This window comes from Genypterus blacodes, unplaced genomic scaffold (assembly GCF_046128005.1).
Source record: "Genypterus blacodes isolate CSIRO-AG114 ecotype Tasmania unplaced genomic scaffold, CSIRO-AGI_Gbla_v1 ptg000062l_1, whole genome shotgun sequence".
NCBI lineage: Eukaryota > Metazoa > Chordata > Actinopteri > Ophidiiformes > Ophidiidae > Genypterus > Genypterus blacodes.
Window position 1 is genome coordinate 723,332 of NW_027466874.1, and position 18,836 is coordinate 742,167.

At 44.9% G+C, this 18,836-nt stretch overlaps 1 protein-coding gene across 1 annotated transcript in view; it reads left to right on the forward strand.

Annotated features, from left to right (window-relative positions):
* Positions 1–481: 481 nt before the first annotated feature.
* The window catches only part of exoc2 (exocyst complex component 2), a 39,806-nt gene continuing 21,451 nt past the window's right edge, over positions 482–18,836 (forward strand). The window contains exons 1-6 of the mRNA XM_076154484.1: positions 482–537; positions 9,606–9,754; positions 11,979–12,155; positions 13,133–13,259; positions 14,922–15,035; positions 16,200–16,324. Of these exons, the coding sequence (XP_076010599.1) occupies positions 9,637–9,754; positions 11,979–12,155; positions 13,133–13,259; positions 14,922–15,035; positions 16,200–16,324 (661 nt within the window). The 5' untranslated portion in view covers positions 482–537; positions 9,606–9,636. The remainder of the gene's footprint in view (positions 538–9,605; positions 9,755–11,978; positions 12,156–13,132; positions 13,260–14,921; positions 15,036–16,199; positions 16,325–18,836) is intronic.

An 18,836-nucleotide genomic window follows, 5' to 3' on the forward strand; every position in this document is an offset into this window, starting at 1 on the left:
AAGCTTTGTGTGTGTGTGTGTGTGTGTGTGTGTGTGTGTGTGTGTGTGTGACTATTTTCTTTCCCCTCAAGATTTGACCGACCAGATTTGACGTTATAACAATTTCAGGAAATGAAGTACAGAATTAATTAATTATTTCTCATAATAAGTAGGAGTTATAAGTATAAATCAATCATTCTACACTTTCTTATCTGAAAGATATTTTTTTCAAATCACGATAATGTGTCATTAATCTAGTATTCTTGTGATTTGTCAGTATCATAGTACTTACAAATTGTTTAGGTAATTAATATTGCAAACATTCACTTTTTAATAATGTACTAATACTACGTTTGTTATTTGTATTGTGACATCTTAACATGTAATCTTTTTATATTATTCTTAAAATTATCATATTCTAAATTAATGTATTTATTTATTGAAGTTTCTCCTCGTCTCATTCCGTTATATCGCTCAGGCTCAGCGCTGGGACCGAGAGGATGCCGGAAGTATCTTATAGAAACAGGAAGTTGTGTCTGCTGTCCAGCCGCAGTGACCGTAAGTAACATTTTTCTGTTTCCATTCAAATGTCCGAGGCAAAGTCAAAGTACTAACGTCAGGACGGTTGTACAAATGACGTTTATGTAAGCTACCGACTAACGCAAATGACAGACTCTGCTTAGCCCCGCAGCGCGAGCAGTTAGCGAGCTAAGCAGGCTAAGCTAACGCTAGCGTCCGCTGTCAAATTGTCAACAAAGCAGAAAGTCTTTCCTCTAAAATGACTCATGGCGCATTATTATCTGCTTATTATCATATAATGAGAAACACGACCTCGATCAAAGACAGAAGTTAATAGAAGACAGCGGAGAGACGCGGCTTGAGTTCGTTAGCTGTCATCCAACAGAACCGAACCGGATCTGATGAATAAATAACAATAACAATGCTTGTTATCTGGATAAGTGGAACCAAATATGCGTGTTTTATTAATCTAACAAGCTGCTCAACAAGCTGTTCTATTCAGCCAATAATGATGCAAGTCCAGAGCAGCAGGAGAGCTTAAAACGAGAATACAAGAGTGACAGCACACACAACAGGAACATGTGATTGTATCTCGGTTTATTCAGGCGTGGAAGCATCTTAGTCTGATGTAGTAGACAGAGGGAAGCAGCTACACTTATACACACACACACACACACACACACACACACACACATTGATTCTGTTTATGTGTACATCTTGGTCTGTGACACTGACATCACCACCATGATCATTATCATCATCATCAGTGTGCTCTTACACATCTTAGATTTATTAATGTTGCAAACTCTACTTACTTTCTTACACTTACTCTAGCGTTTCAGCCGCTCTTTGAAGCCTTCTGCACGTTTTGTATGTGCACATGTGAATATCTTTGGTTATAAATCAGCCACAGCATCTGTGTTAGAGATGATGAAAGTCGACGAGCAGCTTTTCAATTGTGGTGTGTTCGTAGTGCTCAAATGATGAATGAATTAGGAAGATGAACATCAGACACCAGATTTATAACTAATAAGGTGTTAAAGTAATCTATCTATCAGGGACAGATAAAAAACAGTTGTTGCTTACATCTTTAAAAATGTGATAATATAAAGACATTAATTAGCTTGTTTTAATATTTTCATAGCAGTTCTGCAGTTCATTTAAACAAAATAATTCAATATATTGGCCAATGATGAAAGTAATCATTATCTGCAGCCCTCACAGAGCAATTTCACAAAGTTATTTTCTATCAGGCTAAAGGTTAAGATATTAGTTTCTCAAAAAGCCTAAAGACCTCCACTGTTGTGCCACACTGTCAGTCTCAACACGTGTAGAGTTACAGGTCACGCTGCTCTCTGCATACTGAGCTGCTGCTGTTTGCGCTGCCTTTAAATTGGCATTTTCAAGAATAATTATATAAGTTAAGTTACTTTCAGATCTTTAGCGACACTGGAGTTTTGCAGTGAGTATTAAAATACGAGAGTAACAATACCTGATAAAGTTCTATTGGCTCATAACGTGGGTATTTTTGGGACAATGATATACGTATATGTGGCATGTTGAATCCATAATAATGATAAAATAAATTAAACAATGTCATTAATCATTACTCAAATAGAAACAAATGTATCAATATATTTTACATGAAGAATGTAATAATCAATACATATGTCAGTCACTGCACTAGACGGCGATTATTGCTCTGTACAGCAATTTAGTACAAGTAGGATGTTTACATGGATGGATTTGTGTTTCACCGCTGCTCTCTGTATGTACGCCACACATTGCGTGATCGCTTTTCATGCTACAAATGTAACCGTTTCATCAACAGTTTGTTCATAGAGTTTAGTTTTTTGTTGCCATCACCTCTGGGATGGTTGGCCGCACAGCTCTAGCGTGCAGTGTGAGTGCTGTAAGACGCGTGCTGCTCCTTTACTGCAGTGAGAGCAGGCAGGTATTCAGAGTGAGCAAACTTTCCACCTAACAACGGTTTATGTGTGATGTGAGGAAAAAATTGTTTATTGCCTCAATCACAGTCTGATCTAAGTTGTAAAGTGCATGTAGAGGAGCCGCCTGAGAGCCAGTAGCTGAGCTCCACGCCGCGTGTCTCAGCGCTCTCTCTTCCCCTGAGCGGGGGGATGGGAGCGAGGCCACACTGATCCATTTCCTGCCCCCTCCTGGAGCTCTAATTGAAAAATTTGGGTGGCCCTCGGTGTTTGTTTTGGTGGAATGTGGTGGGCCGTGTTTTGGGGGCTTTTCCTCCGTGCCGCTGCTCTGCAGAGCCCCCCGGGTGACTCCGGCAATGGGGGTCAGGCCTTGTTTGTGAAGTGGCACTTTTCTCTCACCCCCCACAACCCCCCCCTCCCCCCCCCACCTGGTGGCCTCCTCCCCGCCGACAGCCTCGCTCTGGTTTTCACAGTGTTTTCTCCTTGACCCAGTCAGACCCGGCTGGACCACACTGGAGCTCCCAAACAGACAGAGAGGGGCTCTAAGCTGGGGTCTCAGCTGAACAGAGACACGCTGGAGCACTGACGGGTCCAACCTGCTCACTGAGACCTAATGATGGTTTTCATTAGTTTTTAATGGAGAAGCTGATAATCTCAGTAATTGTCAAGAGTCTAAATTGTAAACAAAGTCATGCATCATGTGCCAAAGCGTCACACATCCTGAGTAACAGTTCAAAGATGTTTAATGTTATGAAACGGGAGATAAGCAAGTCTTCACGTGTAAATACTGTTGAAGGTTTTTTCGCTTGATAAACAGCGGAATTGGTTGATTATTAGAATTAAATTGTCTGTAGATTGATTCATAGACTGATCCTTTTAATCAGCGGTATACAAATTACAAGCCTCAACATTTCCCTTATATTTCACTCTGGAGACTGAACGTTTTTAACCCCAAAGTGTTTGGATTCGATTGAGATTATTTAGGGAAGAATTTGTTGCAGGCAAAATCTTTACTTTCCACCACAGTTTGATTAATTTGTTTGGAAGCATCTAATTCCAAACCTGGCTTGACATTGAATCGTTTACCGTACTGCTGCCAGTCTGTGAAGCAGCACCAGAATTGAACATGTGAACGAACCTGGAGGCAGAAGAACGGTTTAACGAGGAATGTTGTTTACGGAGGATTGCTTTTTTCATTTATTTGATTTTGCCCCAAATAATTGATTATTGGTTCTGGATCAATGCCACCTTAAAAGAAATCACTGCATCTTTTACACCCGTGCTCCTTTGTAATGTGAAGCAGCTGGGTCAGCGGTGTGACAGTGAGCCTGAGGAAGGTCTGATGAAGGTCTGAGGCTCCTCTCAAACCTCCGTGTCATTTGGCAGCGCCGCCTGTCTTCACTTGCTAAACCCTCTGAAAACATCTTCCTGCCCGAGCTTTGTTCACTGTTGGTTATTATGACGCCATTTTAAAATTAGAAATTGGGGGGCGTTCCGTTTCTTTTGAACCCAAAAAGCAACTCGAGACTGACAAACAAACAAACAGATGAGATGAGAGGCAGTGGGCAGACGTGAGGACGGTCAGATGGTGAACCAGAGGCTCCTCGTCTGATCTCCGTGTCCTCCTTCTCTCTGGCGCAGGAGATGCTGACTCACGCTGGAAGAATTGACTGACCGGCCGGTGGTTGCAGCATCTGTTACGGCTCAGCTTGTGTTGATACCATCTAAACAGAGCCGGGCTCACCCTTGAGCCCGACCCGCTTTCTGGTGTCGTTAGATCCATATTTAAAAAATGTTGGACTTTGTGTTTATCTAAGACTGTATGAAAACTTCAATAGAAAATCCTTGTGACAGAGACGCATTTAGTCAGATAAGTAACGACATTCCAAACCTGGCAAGTTTATCTACGCTGCAGCTATTTCAATTTGAAGTAATACAGATGGCAATGAGTGCATCAATCATAGGGACATTGTGGCGGTGGAGTGAATTGTACGTACATGTATGTGTGGATTGACTGAGGCTACGATAGACAGTATTTGTTATTTGTTTATACCTCTAAAGCGCCATTGTAGCTCAAGATACTCCGTGCATATTTAAAGAATACTCAAACACTCTAACAAACTACTACTGGCGTACTCAAGCAGGAGGGGCCAGTCACATATACAGTATCATGATCACATTTTGCCCATATATTGCCCAGGCATGTTTTGCGGGGGGGCGTATGTCCATATTGTATCGGTGCGTGGCTCCGTTCAGGCCCGGAGTGTGAGTGCAGACTGAGGAGGATTGTTTCAGGCTCGGCACAGCCCAGTGTGCTCAGGTCTCTCATCTCAGGCGGGGCGATGTGTGGCCGGCTCTGTGCATTCAGAGAGGGGGGGGGGGGGGGGGGGGGGCTTTGATGGAATCTGGTGTTTGTGTAATGTTGGGGAGCACGGAGAGGAAGAGTGTTAGTGTGGGGGGGCCGACGAGCCGCCGGCGCACTGAGTTAGCTGCTCTGATGGGAGACGGAGAGGGGGGGCACGGGTGATGAGTTGTCTAAAAGGGTCCCTTTGTGCCCCCTAAACCCATCTCCCTCTCTTACACACACACACACACACACACACACACACACACACACACACACACACACACACACACACACACACACACACACACACACACACACGTGCGCGCTTGCCAATCACTGCCATATGTGAGTCACGTTTAACTGGGATCTGAAGCATGAACGCCTCATTCACCACGCAGACATGTGGCGGCGTGTGTTCATGTGTCAGCTCAGACAGATAAAGATGCCCTCTCATGGACCCCCCACCCCCCCCCACCCTCACCCCCTCCTCCCTGTTTGTGAAGTCATTATATTGCTCAAACCATCAATTAGTTCATCTACAGTATATTACCCAGAAACAGTTTAAACAGCTGATTGAGACATGTAATATAATATTAATAATGTAACATAAGTTTCCCCCCAAATGTGAGGTGTGGCTTCTTCTGATCTGATCCTTTATTTCTTATTGTAACGTTTTGGCACTGTAATTATTTAATGTTTTGGATTTTATTTGTTTTTTAATTTTGCTACTTCTCCTCTGTTAAGAAAATACAAAATAAAACCCCAAAATGATTTATAATAAAATTAGATAAAAGAGTTTGTATCATCATTTATCTTTTAGTTTTTCATTTTAAAAGGAAAAAGGAAAACTGAAAACATAATCTGCTGAAACAATCTTTGCTGCACATCAAGATCTCTGTGTCCTGATGTGTGTCAATCAACAAAAGAAGAAGAAGAAGAAACACATGAGAGAATCACATGACCTAACCTGAATCAATAAACACTAAAAACTATTTGGCATAAAAACAATTCATGCTCAGTTTTTAATATTTGTACTTTTCTGATGTAGACAATAAAACATCATGCGATTGAATTAAAACAGATTGAATTTAAAAGTAGAATATGACTTTATAATTTAAACAACATAAAAAATCATTAAATCATCAAAAATAATTTGGACTGTCAAAATATGCAACTTCATTCAACTGAAGTAAATCTCTGTTCATGTGAAAGCATGTGAAAGAGCGACTTGTTCTGGTCATCTTTCATCTGAACCTTCTCTTCTCTCTCTTCATCGTGAGAAACAAAACCCATCCTTGCCGCCGAGCCGCGGTCGGCGTGTTTCTTTGGTCCTTCTTGCGGTACGTGAAAATTAAACGGTCTCACGTGACGCAAAGATTTGTTTGGACCCTCTTCTTTTTTTTTCTCCCGTGGTCTGTGGCGTTGCAGCAGGACGGAGCTGAGGAAGACGAAGAGGAGATCCTCAGACGTCCACCGCTACCACACAGACCTGAGCCAGCCCTGCTGTTTGTGAGGAGGCCTCCAACCAAAACAAACCTGCCTCTTTAGCCCTATTAGCTGACACACAGGGCTGGGGGGGGGGGGAAGGGGGGGGGGGGTTCAGCACCATGCTTGAGGCAGAATGGGGCAAAGGAAACTGGGCTGAACCAGGACCCGTGTTGTCATGATGAAATAAAGCCTTCACGCTATGACACATGCTGATCCTACAGGGATCCTCTAATGCCCCCTGGAGGTTCAGAGCTTTAGCCCTCTTGTGGAAAAAAGCTGCCCACTTGGTGCCTGGTGTTTCCAGTCGGAGCGGCGGAAACCTTTTGTTTCCCTCTTCTCGTTACTCGCAGGGAAAACCGGTTCACGGCTAAGCCCCGACGTGTATACACTGATAGGTTCTGTTCCCCCTTTTGCAGGGTGTTTCTGATGGTGCGTGATGTGAGACTTGTGCGAGTGTCCCTTTTACTTTCTGGGAGTCTCTGTGTGTGTGTGTGTCTGTGTGTGTGTGTCTGCGTGGCTGTGTGTGTGTGTGTGTGTGTGTGTACCCATGTGTGTGTGTGTGCGCTCTAGTGTTACAGAGAGGGGTCTGGGCAGTGTTCCCGTGTCCATGCACAGCCCCCAGAGTAAAGTAAACACAGCGGCTCTTTTCTCATCCCAGCCGTCAGCAGGCTCTCCCCAGGCCCGCGCCAGAGACCACACACCCAGACCACACACACACACTCACACACACTCACACACACTCTCTCACACACTCACATACATACACACACACACACACACACACACACTGCCCAGACCTCTTCTCCGCAGATCCTTCCACATACACACAGACCACACAACACCAGCTCGGGCCCCTCGCACGCAACGGAGCTGAGCTGTCATTCTGCCCAGTGTGTGTTTGTGTGTGTGTGTGTGTGTGTGTCTGTCTGTGAGTGTGTGTGTGTGTGCGCGTGTGCGTGTGTGGGCAGGCTATCTGCGTGTTTGTGCACGTGTATTTCCAAGACCGGGGTGGGGAGGGGGGGGGGGGGGGGTGGATAGCATAGAAGCACTCCTGGAAACAAGAGTCAGAATTCCCGGGCCGGTCCTCTGCCCCTCGCGCTCCCACTCCAACATATGGGATTGATGAAGGACATGCCAGGCTCTTGTTTTAGGCCTGTTAACCTCTTATCTTCATCATGTCAGATCCACGGCCCTTCCATTTCCTCCGACAACGCGCGGTAAATCCCGACGGGGGTTGGGGGTGGGAGGGGTCCGGGTGTCTGCGGTGGAGCAGATTCCAAGAAAAGTTCCTCCTTGCGCAGGTTTCCAGGTCAGAATCTGCATCGCCCCCACTGCTGTCCTGCTTCACTGATGACCTTTTCCCCCCTCATAGATCAAATCAAGTCAAAAGGAGAAATGATAACCTGTAAAAATATCTCTGAAATTTGACAATTCTCGGGATGATACATGCAGTGTCAAAGGTCAGAGGTCAACATGTTTATATCTAACTGAACTTCTAGCTTGATGTGGAGCGGCTTTTAGGTGTTCATGCGCGTGTTGGATCCTCCTCTTCTCTACATTCATGTTTGCACCTGCAGTTTCCCGGACACATTTATCTCGCAGGCAGAGGAATAAGACGTAGTTGTGGGGTGAAAACCTTGTAAGTCTAATGCGTCTAAATGAAGTGTGCTGGAAAAAGAAATTAGTCAGAGGATATACTCTACTGCAGCGTGTAGCGTGTTATACTTGTACTGATCTGGAGGTACAAAATCAACATACAAGGGAGATTCTGCACGAAAACAACTTGAATTTCAGATGTTTACTGCTGTTATTTCTATGCCTTTACTTGAAGTACAATTGTGGATGATGGCCTTTGAGTCGTGATGTCACACGTATCAAAGTGTCCATACTGAAGTTATACCACACTGCTGATTTTTCCATGACTGCTTCCAGAAGTTATTCTTGTTTCTGTTTGCCCCTCTTGGTATTTTACAGATGACAGACCTCCGATACTAGGGCAACAACATTACTGTGAACATGTGATTGTTATATAATTCCATTTACCTTTAGTTTTAAAGAATATAATGTATCCTCAGCACACCCACCACTCTACCCCTGGTATGGAATTACAATACAGTAACGAAAGTTTCAGTAGAAGTCAAAGTAGTTTGAGTTCTGTTCCATATTTGAGTGTTTGTTGACAGATGGACGCTGTGTTGCGGCCCAGTTGTGAGCGGCATGATGTGTGTGAACTGCGTCTCATTGTTTGCAGCGGACGTGTTCTGGCTGCTCGGCAGAAGGGCGGAAGCTTTTGCCGAAGCCGCTTCATAGAGTCCAGATAGGTCAGCGGTCATTTATTAGCAAACATGTGTGTGTGTGTGTGTGTATTAGCAAACATCTGCGCAGCTGAAATGCATCCTTTCATTTCTTCATTTGGAAATTGGAACGTTTCCTTCTCTCCCTCCTCCCGCCGCCCCTACATGCAGCGATGTGCATGGGCGCTCCTTGGAAGCGCTGCTGCTCTGCTCTGTGTTGTGTGGGCTCATGTGGGATGATTGGGGAGGCCAGGTTTATTTATCCTTCGCCGTGAGGTTTACATTCTTCCCTTCCTCCCTGCTCTCCGTCTGCTCCCTCATACTTGGCTCCCGTCTCTATTTGTCCTATTATCTGAGAGATAACTGCTGCAGGACATATATTCACTGTTTGCAGACCTACGGGGGGGAAATTAACACCAACGGCAAAAAAAACGCCGCTGTAATATCACTGTTCATCTAATGCAACAGGTGGGCGATGGAGGCCCAGTTCAGTGCTGACACACACACACATCTGACACGATGAAGGGCTGATCATATACACAGGGGTTCATATTCATATAGATCATAGTTTTTAATGTATTTAGGGGGTAATATCCTCCAGGTTCTTCTGATGCACTCGTGGAAGTTCTGTGCAATTTGCAGATTAATAAGTTTATTATTTACTTTCACTGGAGCTGCAACTCACAATTATTTTAATTGTCAGTAATTGTGGAAGTTTTTCTTAAGTGGTTTTTTGTTGAGTCTGAGATGTCAAAACTGATGATGAATGCCTAAAACTATTTTCCATAACGGATGTGTTAAAAAATACCCGTTTTACATCTGTCGCAAAATCATGTTTTATGATACAAAACAAAGGAAAGCAAGCACATTTTTATAGCTTACAAGCTGGAACCAGTAAATGTTCTGTGTTTTTACTATTCTGTGTTAACCAGTTCGGAAATTGTGATCTTCTAATTTGCACAACAATGAGCTAATAATAATCCCGTGTTTCTGTCTGTCCTGGTCTTTCTCCACACACACACACACGTGCAGATTGTCTCCGTCTTGCCGCCGTCTGGCCACCATGTCTCGCCCCCGCCCGCCCCCCCTGGTCACGGGCATCTCGCCCAACGAGGGCGCAGCCTGGACCAAAGTCACCATCCGAGGAGAGAACCTGGGCACCGGACCCACCGACCTCATAGGTGAGACACTCGCCCACTCATCCACTGACCACAGACACACACGTGTCCACAGCAGATGGTCCCCAGTCTGCGTGCTCACATTTATCTAATAAACATACGTGTGCAGTAAGTTTAATGGTGAGTCAGATTGTTTTAGGTGTGTTTAGTATTTTTGTTGGCTTTGGATGAACATCATTTTGAACATAAAGATTTGAACATAATTTGAAGTGTTACTGATTTGTGTGTGTGTACAGTGTGTAGATGAATACATTCACCTCCACAAATACACAAATTAAAATATACAAAATGTCAAGAATTTATTTGCTGCACAGGAATTTTCATTTATTCCTGATTTTCATTTCAGTAACTCGTCTCGTAGCTGAAACACAAAGTTACTTTTTATCATTTCATTTCTGCACTTTAGGATATTTTGTCATATTAAATGATTTTATTAACAAACCACAACGGGCCTTTTTTTTTTCTCAAACCGGCCGGTGTTCAGTTTATTTTTGTTTATGTGAAACGTAAAGGAACAGCCTGATTTTTTTTTCCTCTCTGGAATAAGAATTTCATCACGTTTTTTAACTGTTTACATTTCCTTTCATGACCATTTAATAAGTTTAGCACAAAAAGAAACAGCCTGAACTTAACGCACATTTCTATAGTCAAGTTTATTTAGAATTAACAAATGATATGTAATTAGAAAACATATCGTAGCTGTTTTATTTAAACTTTCTGGCTGTAATGCAGACATGGATATTTAAAACAATCTGCATTATGATAATATTTATTTAAAGAAAGATCATTTTGACAGGAGGTTAAATTAAATCGCATGTTTTTATCATTTCTTTCTGCAGTTTTAACCTCAAATCCATCCGTTGTGAATTTACACTTTTTAAATCTTAGTTATATTTTAATGTAGTGTAATGAAAGCTCTTCAGAAGATTGCAAAACCCCTCAGTCATTTGTTACAGGGACAAGTAGTTGAACAGCGTTATAAGAAAACATGACAAATTAAAGCTCTTGAAAACAAAAGACACACACACACACATAAAATATTGCAACATTTGTGTTTGATGTGATTCATCTGCTCTGACTCGTTCTGTTGATGAGTCGCTCCCTTTTGTACAAAGAGGGAAGACGTATTTCTGATGTATTTAGATAACACGGACGTTCAAGGTCACAAATATAAAGTGGAGTTATTTCTGATGTTCTCTGTTCCTAATCCAGAGCCACACAGATGCTCTGCCTCCATCTTGTTCTCATTAGGTTAGAGCGTCACTCTCTTTCTGTCCATATTTCCCCTCCTGTTAGCCAATTCCTCCCTCGCCCCTTTTTGTTTGTGAGGACTCACACATTGCTCCTTGGCACGCCGCTCTCCGGCCGAATGATACGGCTCTATTTCTGACCGGGAACGTCCCCGGGGCCTGGAATTAGCCAATTAGATATGCACAAATGTGTGTGAGTGTGTATGTATTCAAACAAAGTGGCCAGCAGAGAACAGAGGCAGGAAATGGAGCTCTAATGGGCGTATTATTCACGGTTTTATGGGCTATTTGTTGATCAACTCTTGCAGGCTTTTTTGTGATGTTTGATTACACACACACACATACACACGCACACACGCACACACACACACACACACACACACACACACTGGTGAGGCTTTTTGGAATTCTCTTTGCTGGAACGTCAAAGTAATTGCCCGTTCCTGTCTTACTGAGTGTGCTGAAGGAGGACAGATGTAGCGACGGAGCGCCCAGTGTGCCGCTAATGAGCCACTTAACAGTGAAGAGTCACACGTGAGGATGAAGTAGCTGAGTGAGAGGAAGGAAGATTGGGGCCACCCACACCCACTGTGACCCCAACTTGAACTTTAACCCCCCTGGTGACAGGTTGACTAAACTTGCTGATAGAGGCCAATGCCGCCTGAGCCAGTGCCTCTCGCCTCACAGTGTGTGTGTGTGTGTGTGTGTGTGTGTGTGTGTGTGTGTGTGTGTGTGTGTGTGTGTGTGTGTGTGTGTGTGTGTGTGTGTGTGTGTGTGTGTGTGTGTGTGTGTGTGTGTGTGTGTGTGTGTGTGTGTGTGTGTGTGTGTGTGCGCGTGAGTGAGTTACAGCTTATTTATTTGTGCTGTCACCGTGTGTCCGTATCTCCTTTAGTCTCACCCTCTCAGGTTTGAACTCTCTCTCTCTCTCTCTCTCTCTCTCCCCCACCCTCCCCCACCCTCTCTCTCTCCCGTCTCAGGCCTGTCGATCTGCGGCCACAACTGCCTGCTGACGGCCGAATGGATGTCGGCGAGTAAAATCGTGTGCCGCGTGGGCCCCGCCAAAGACGACAAGGGCGAAATCATCGTCACCACCAAGTCCGGAGGGAACGGAACATCCACCGTCTCGTTCAAGTTACTGAGACCAGAGAGGATCGGTAAGAGCAACGGAATGAACCGGACCAGAATCTGCACCAAAACTAAAACCTTTGTACTAAAACTATATTAGTGTTGGTATGAAAACATCCAATCAGCAGCTCTCATTTCAGCAGCGACAATGTTCTGGAAAATTCATGGGGGAAAAAAAAGAAACAAATGCAAAATTACAGCCGTATAATTTTGAAAGCTATTGTTATAATTTCTGATTCTATAGGCTGTAATTGGTTTATGATCAGACCAGTAATCCATCTGTAGGTGGCGCACTGACACACGCCTGAATGCGGTTTACACAGCGTATGAGACGCCGCTCTCTGTACAATTACACTTAAAGTACCAATGAGAAACTCCAGGCGAATGCCTTTTTAGTCAGATGTCGGCGTAAACATTGTTATTATCCAAAATGTTCTATATTTACTGTAAAAGCTAACTATGATGTGTGTGCCATTGATGTTATGTAAGGTGTCATTTAGTCTTGGGTACCACGTTTCATTCTTCAAAGCGTAGAAACATCTTACGACGCCACAATTGAAGTTTAGGGTTGGACGTTTAGTCGGGGGAATTTCATCGGTCAAAAATCTGTCTGAACTCTGCTGATTATGCTGCTGAATCACACCGAGGCCGTGTTGGTGCTGAAAAGCTTCTAATCTGACTGCTGCTGGACACTGTGTGTGTGTGTGTGTGTGTGTGTGTGTGTGTGTGTGTGTGTGTGTGTGTGTGTGTGTGTGTGTGTGTGTGTTTGTGTGATCATGATTGGTTTGAGAGACTGTGTGTGTGTGTGTGTGATCATGATTGGTTTGAGAGACTGTGTGTGTGGGTTGGTGTGTGTGCGTGATCATGATTGGTTTGAGAGACTGTGTGTGTGTGTGTGTGTGTGTGTGTGTGTGTGAGTGTGTGTCTGTCTACATCTGGGCACATCTGGGCCATGTTGTGGCTCTTGAGTGACGCGTGTCATGCCTGGCCCTGCTGTGTCCTGCAGGTATCCTGGACCAGTCGGCGGTGTGGGTGGATGAGATGAACTACTACGACATGAGGACGGACCGCAACAAAGGCATCTCCCCCCTCTCCCTGCGACCCAGCAATCCACTGGGCATCGAGATAGACAAGTACGGGCCGAGAGCACATAAATACACACACACACACACACACACACACACACACACACAAGCGCGTGCACGAAAATCTCTCAGCACAATCACACAACCATAAACACACACGCTGTAGTCATTGAGTCATGGTTTACATCCCTAAACAGAAACAAACTCTCCCCATATGCAGGCATTTGAAATATTACGCCAACACAGCAACGCTCTGACCGCCGCACACAGGGAGTGGAAACACAATAATTGTGTATAAAGCAAGAGAGAAAGACGATAGAAAGGGATTTGGAAAGCTCAGGGCGACCCACACGCAACACATGCTACCTCGTGGCGGGCGGCGCGGCACAGCGCTGCCTCCCACACGCCTGGCAGGGAGTGTAGATGTTGTAATGTATAGTTTGTGTTGTCAGGTTCTGGCATTTCTGGATTAATATTTGTTTGGGTTAGAGGGGCCGGGAGCAAGTGACCGCTCGTGGCCAAGAGATAAGAGCCCCCTAAAACAGGCCGTACCATTCACTCACCTTCCACAGGAGCGTTAAACGTGCTGCAGGTCTGCACGCGCCAAACGCAGCTGTAATAGTTGGTGTCACAAACGCTCCCCTGATGTTCAGCCGGAGGAGGAGGAGGAGGAGGTGGAGGAGGAGTCGTTCATTAGACGAAGAACATCTATCCACAGTGAGCTCCAACTGCTCAGGTACACAGAGACAATCTTATACCGCCCAGTTAATCATCTACTCTATTAATATAGTATTTCATCGCTTTTTAATGAATTTTACCCTTTTGCATCGACCCTGAATCTCATACTGAGCTCATTCTGTCACTCAGCATCTAACACAATGAGAATGTGGGATTTCAATCTAGTCAAACTAAAATATATACATCAATCCTTATATTTGTTACTGTGAGTACAAAGTTCAGCAGGGATTTATAGATTTGTTATTACTTAAATGAAGTCTTTCCTCATAATAGCCGCTTTTTGCAGCCGTGGTCTTCTCAACATGCTAGTGTGATCACGCAACACGTGTGCTGTGTGTTCTCTGAGAACAGCTGAATCGTCTCAATTCTGAGCATGTATGTGTATGTCGTACTCGTGTTTTAATTGCAGTACGTAGTGTAGTGACTGTTGCCTTGGGTTTGAATCCCATGGTCCCTTCCTGTGTGTAGTTCAAATCCTTTCCCTAGGGTTTCTTCCTCCCACCATCGAAACTTTGACACTACCTTTTGCGTTCTTAAAATGTGCTGTGCGTACGTCACAAAATGCAAACTCAGGTATCCATTAACCATATCACAGACTGTAATGCTGCTCTATCTGCCTGTGTGTGCGTGTGTGTTGGCGTGTGCGCGCAGCAGCAGCAGAGTGGGTGGTGGGGGGTTTGGTTTGTGTAGGCCACGGGTCATTAGTAGAGATCAAACTTCTCTAATGAGCACTGGGTCCTCCAGGGGCGCCCAGGCGTCACACACTGCACTTCCCACGCCAACGTCTCCCTGCATGGGTATTTGTTGGCTGCACACTGCCCCCTGCTGGAAAATCTGGCACCAACTTGTGTTTATTCTGCCAAGCACTTGCGGCAGATCTTAAGTCGACTTGGATATTTATTTACATTTTCTTTGTTGTCATTTAAGGTGGAATTGTAAGTTTTTCTGCTTTTCTTCTTTGTCCTCCTGCAGGGGGAAAATCCCACAGAAAGACATGGAGCAGATATTTCCAGGAATGAGTGGAGACTTCACCAGTGAGAACTTCTCTGCTACCTGCTACCTCATAGAAAACCATTGTGGCAGCAGGTAGGCTCCATGTTATGATGACTCACACAACAATGTCTAATAATCACTTATCAAGAAATAGTCAGAACATAAAAAAAAAAAGCATAACTCAGATTTTATTTCAGTTGAGCGTTGCTGGGGATCCATAAAAAGTTGACCTGCAACATAGTGTTCTGGCTCAACATTGGTTAGAATTCTATGCAGACAGCTCCTTTCAAATCTTCAGATGAGTTGAATTTTCTGCTTTGCTTTCACTTTCCAAAGCAGACAAATGACACCCATGCCCGCTTTCTGCAGTGGCTGACCAGACGCACATGGGTGTGAAAATGGGGAAAGCTCCAAATTAGCTCTGCACGTTTTTCCCCTTGACTCCTCACGCTCCCACTTCAACCTCCGTGCACAGAGAACCGCACTGCTCTCCTCTGTTGGCAGCAGTGAGCGTGGGTCTGTTTTCAGAGTGATGGCGAGAGGAAGGCAGCCAAAGTCTGACCAATGTCCAGGGCAAAGATGTTAGCCAGCAGATGAACTGTCATATATATCACTTCATCTTTCTCAAACAATACCATTAATATGACAAGCGGGCTCTTGCCATGAAAGGAGCGTCTATGAAAGCAAAGAACAGCATCACATGCAGCTCTGCATTGAGCCACAACAGCAGCTACAGGGTTCCTGGCCCGGTTGGCTGTCATGTCGGAGCGGCACAGAGTTATTTTGGACTCTCGCTGCTTCCTCTCCCTCCTGCTTAGCCTTCCAGTCACCTAGACCCCGGGATCCAGCATGACCAGGGGCCTCTGTTTGGACCTCGCTGGGTGACTTGTTTCTTCCTGCGGAGGAAACTTCACTCAGGACAGATAGACAGACGCACGTTCACACTGGTCAAAAAATGCGTGTGTGAGATTGTTATTGACGGTGTTTCCATTGGCAATCTTATAGATTGGACGTCAGCAAAGTTCAACTTGGAAATGGCGTTGCTATTAGATAATAGTTAAGTTTTCCTTTTCTCAACCTGTGGTATTTAGTTTGGTAAGTTATTATGGAGCAGCTTTCCTCCATCTCGTCGCTCTCTTGGAATTAATTATCATTGCTGCTGCACGCCAGCTGTGTTGTAAGACGTACTGTAGTTCTTTCAATTAACACAATCAGGCTGGAATGACGTAATCCTTTTGTGCGTGTGTTTTCCCCCAGTTTTGAGCAGTTGCGGTTGGGAGCCAGCACTCTGAAGAAGCAGGCCACTAAGAAGAACGAGGGCAGTCTGGCCTACGTGAAAGGAGGCCTCAGTACATTCTTTGAGGCCCAGGACGCTCTGGCAGGTGAGAGGGATTAACACATTTTTTGGTGCGCCGTTGGATTCTCTCCCCCAAATAGGCTGCAGTTAAGACTCACATTTCCGAAGCGTCAATCTCCGGCGCCGCTTTAAAAAAGAGCTCTTGTTTTTTGGAAATTGTGTGTGCGCTCGCGTCCCGAGGGGGCTCTCCTCCCTCCCCCACATGTGGTCAGGCGGCGGTTGATTAAAGAGGCTCATTTAGGCACCGTGTGAGAAGCCTCCGCTCGCTGCTGCAGCACCACCCGCCAACCTCAACACGCCTAATTCACCTTCATCAAAATCAGATCAGCTCTCACTTGTCACATAACATCTCCCCAGAGTCTCCCTACAGCTGAGAAATTGGACAGATTTAAAGTGAACACACACACTACGTTTACACTCAGTACTTCAATTATCTGTCTGTACTGCGTTCAAGACCAAAATGCAATTAAGTCACATACCAGGACGGAGTTAATAGTATTCTGACATTCTGACGTTATTGCTTTGTTTGCACATTTCAAAGTCAAATATGGTTGAACGATGGCTTTGTATGCATAAAGTTATATACATGACATTTGGAAAAAAATATTTATTTATTGCCTTAATTGCAGTACATGAAGTTTTAAGCTGTATGTAAACATATTCACACACACACACACCCATAATCAGCCTACAGATCTAAGTACCATTTGAAGGAGACTGGCTGCTGTCGCTCTGCCAGGTATCTGAAATCAATTGTTGATTTCTTCTATTATATTTTTGTCTGTTTACTCTTCTCCCACCGTGGCCGCTCAGTTACTTCCCCTCGCTATTTATGTGTCCACTTCTCCGCCTCCATCATTATTATTGCTCTCCGTGTGTTTGCGCCTCAGTTTGGAGATTCTAGTCTGATTCTAAATAAAGGGAGCGCCTCAAACACAATGCAGGCAGAGCGACAAGGGCTGATAACAGGCCCCAATATGAGCAGTGGAAACAATGCAGTCACGCTCACACTCAGAGCCAGCGTGCCCACTGTGTGTCCACTGCACCAATAGTGACAGAGCCCAGAGACAGATCATCCACAGACAGAGGAAACCAGGTTCACAGACGTCCTCCACAAACGGCAAAAATATGAATGATCAGGGTTCACAGGTTGATTTTGGTCTGGGACTCAAATGAGGCATCACTAAGTCCAAGATCAATGTTGGAAAGACAAATTTACATAGAAAATATCTGCTCACTGCATACTTTCTCTTTTTTTGCTGCATGAGGAAGTGACACACACGCACACTCTTTCTGTCTCACTCTCTGTCTGTGTCTCCCTCTCCCTCTCTTTCACCCTCATTTTCCATTTTAGGGCACGCATGCGTACCTGCACGGCGCCCATAAGCAGCGCCGTTAATAATGAAGTTTTATGACCTGTGTCACTGTCCAGGGTTCACGGTATCAACAGAGCAACAGCCCCCCCGTCCTCTACGTCAGAGCATTAGACGACCACTGTGGAGAATCAGACACAAAGAGACACTGACAATAGTTGGAGAAAAGAAGTCATAACGTATGTAGAGACTGTGGTGGTTAAACTTCAGTATCAGCCTCTCAAATGCCTAGCACCAGATTAGTTCATCAGTATTAGGACTTTTCATCTTGAAGTTCTTATATTACGACTTCTTTCTCTTTCACTCCGTCGTAGCCGTCGTCCAATCACATCTCATCAAAGCTCGAGCGCCTCCTTCCTTTCCCAGACGGGATTTGGCTCCGTCGCAACAAAAACCTAGCGGCGTCCCAGAGTGGACGGCTCAAGTGTAGATATTCGGTGTAGCGGCCACGTCGAGGCCAAACCCACATACCAGCCGGCGTGCCGCTAGCCCGGCCAACCCCGAGAGCGGCTCGCTCTGAGACGGCGCTCTGCCAGGCCTCGTTAACACAGCTGTCCGTGAACGCGTGAATCCATTCTTTGTCTCACAGCCTTTGGCACGTCCTCTGTTGTTTCGAGGTCGGTCCAAGTCAACCTCACCTGAGATGTGGCTGTGAAATAGGCTGCGGGCTGGATTGCGCTCGCGTGCTCCTGGCCGTAAGAATGCGTGTTAGGGCCTTACACGTCCATGTTTAGGCTGAAGTTCTTCCAACTCCATCAATCACCATTAAAATCCTTTTTTTTTGTCTCATCTCAGGTTTATTTTCTACTCAGCCTGCATGTGAGAATTCTATTGATGACTTGTAGAAGTAATAAGTTGTTTTAATGCAAACGCAGCGTTGACGGCCAGGTGGAAAAAAGGAAGGAGAGCCAAATCTGGAAAAAGAAATGAGGCGGATAGAAAATATTTGAAGGAAACAGCAGGACTCTGACTTAAGTGTCCATGAGGTCTCTCTCTCTCTCTCTAGCTCTCTCTCTCTCTCTCTCTCTGTCTCTCTCACTCTCTCATTCTTTCTCTCCCTCTCGCCTCATAATTGCTGTTTCTCCCCACCTCCACTTCATCTCCAGTAAAGCGAGCCATCCACATCAGGGATTGAATTACAGATTCCCCTGACTGTCCGTTTAT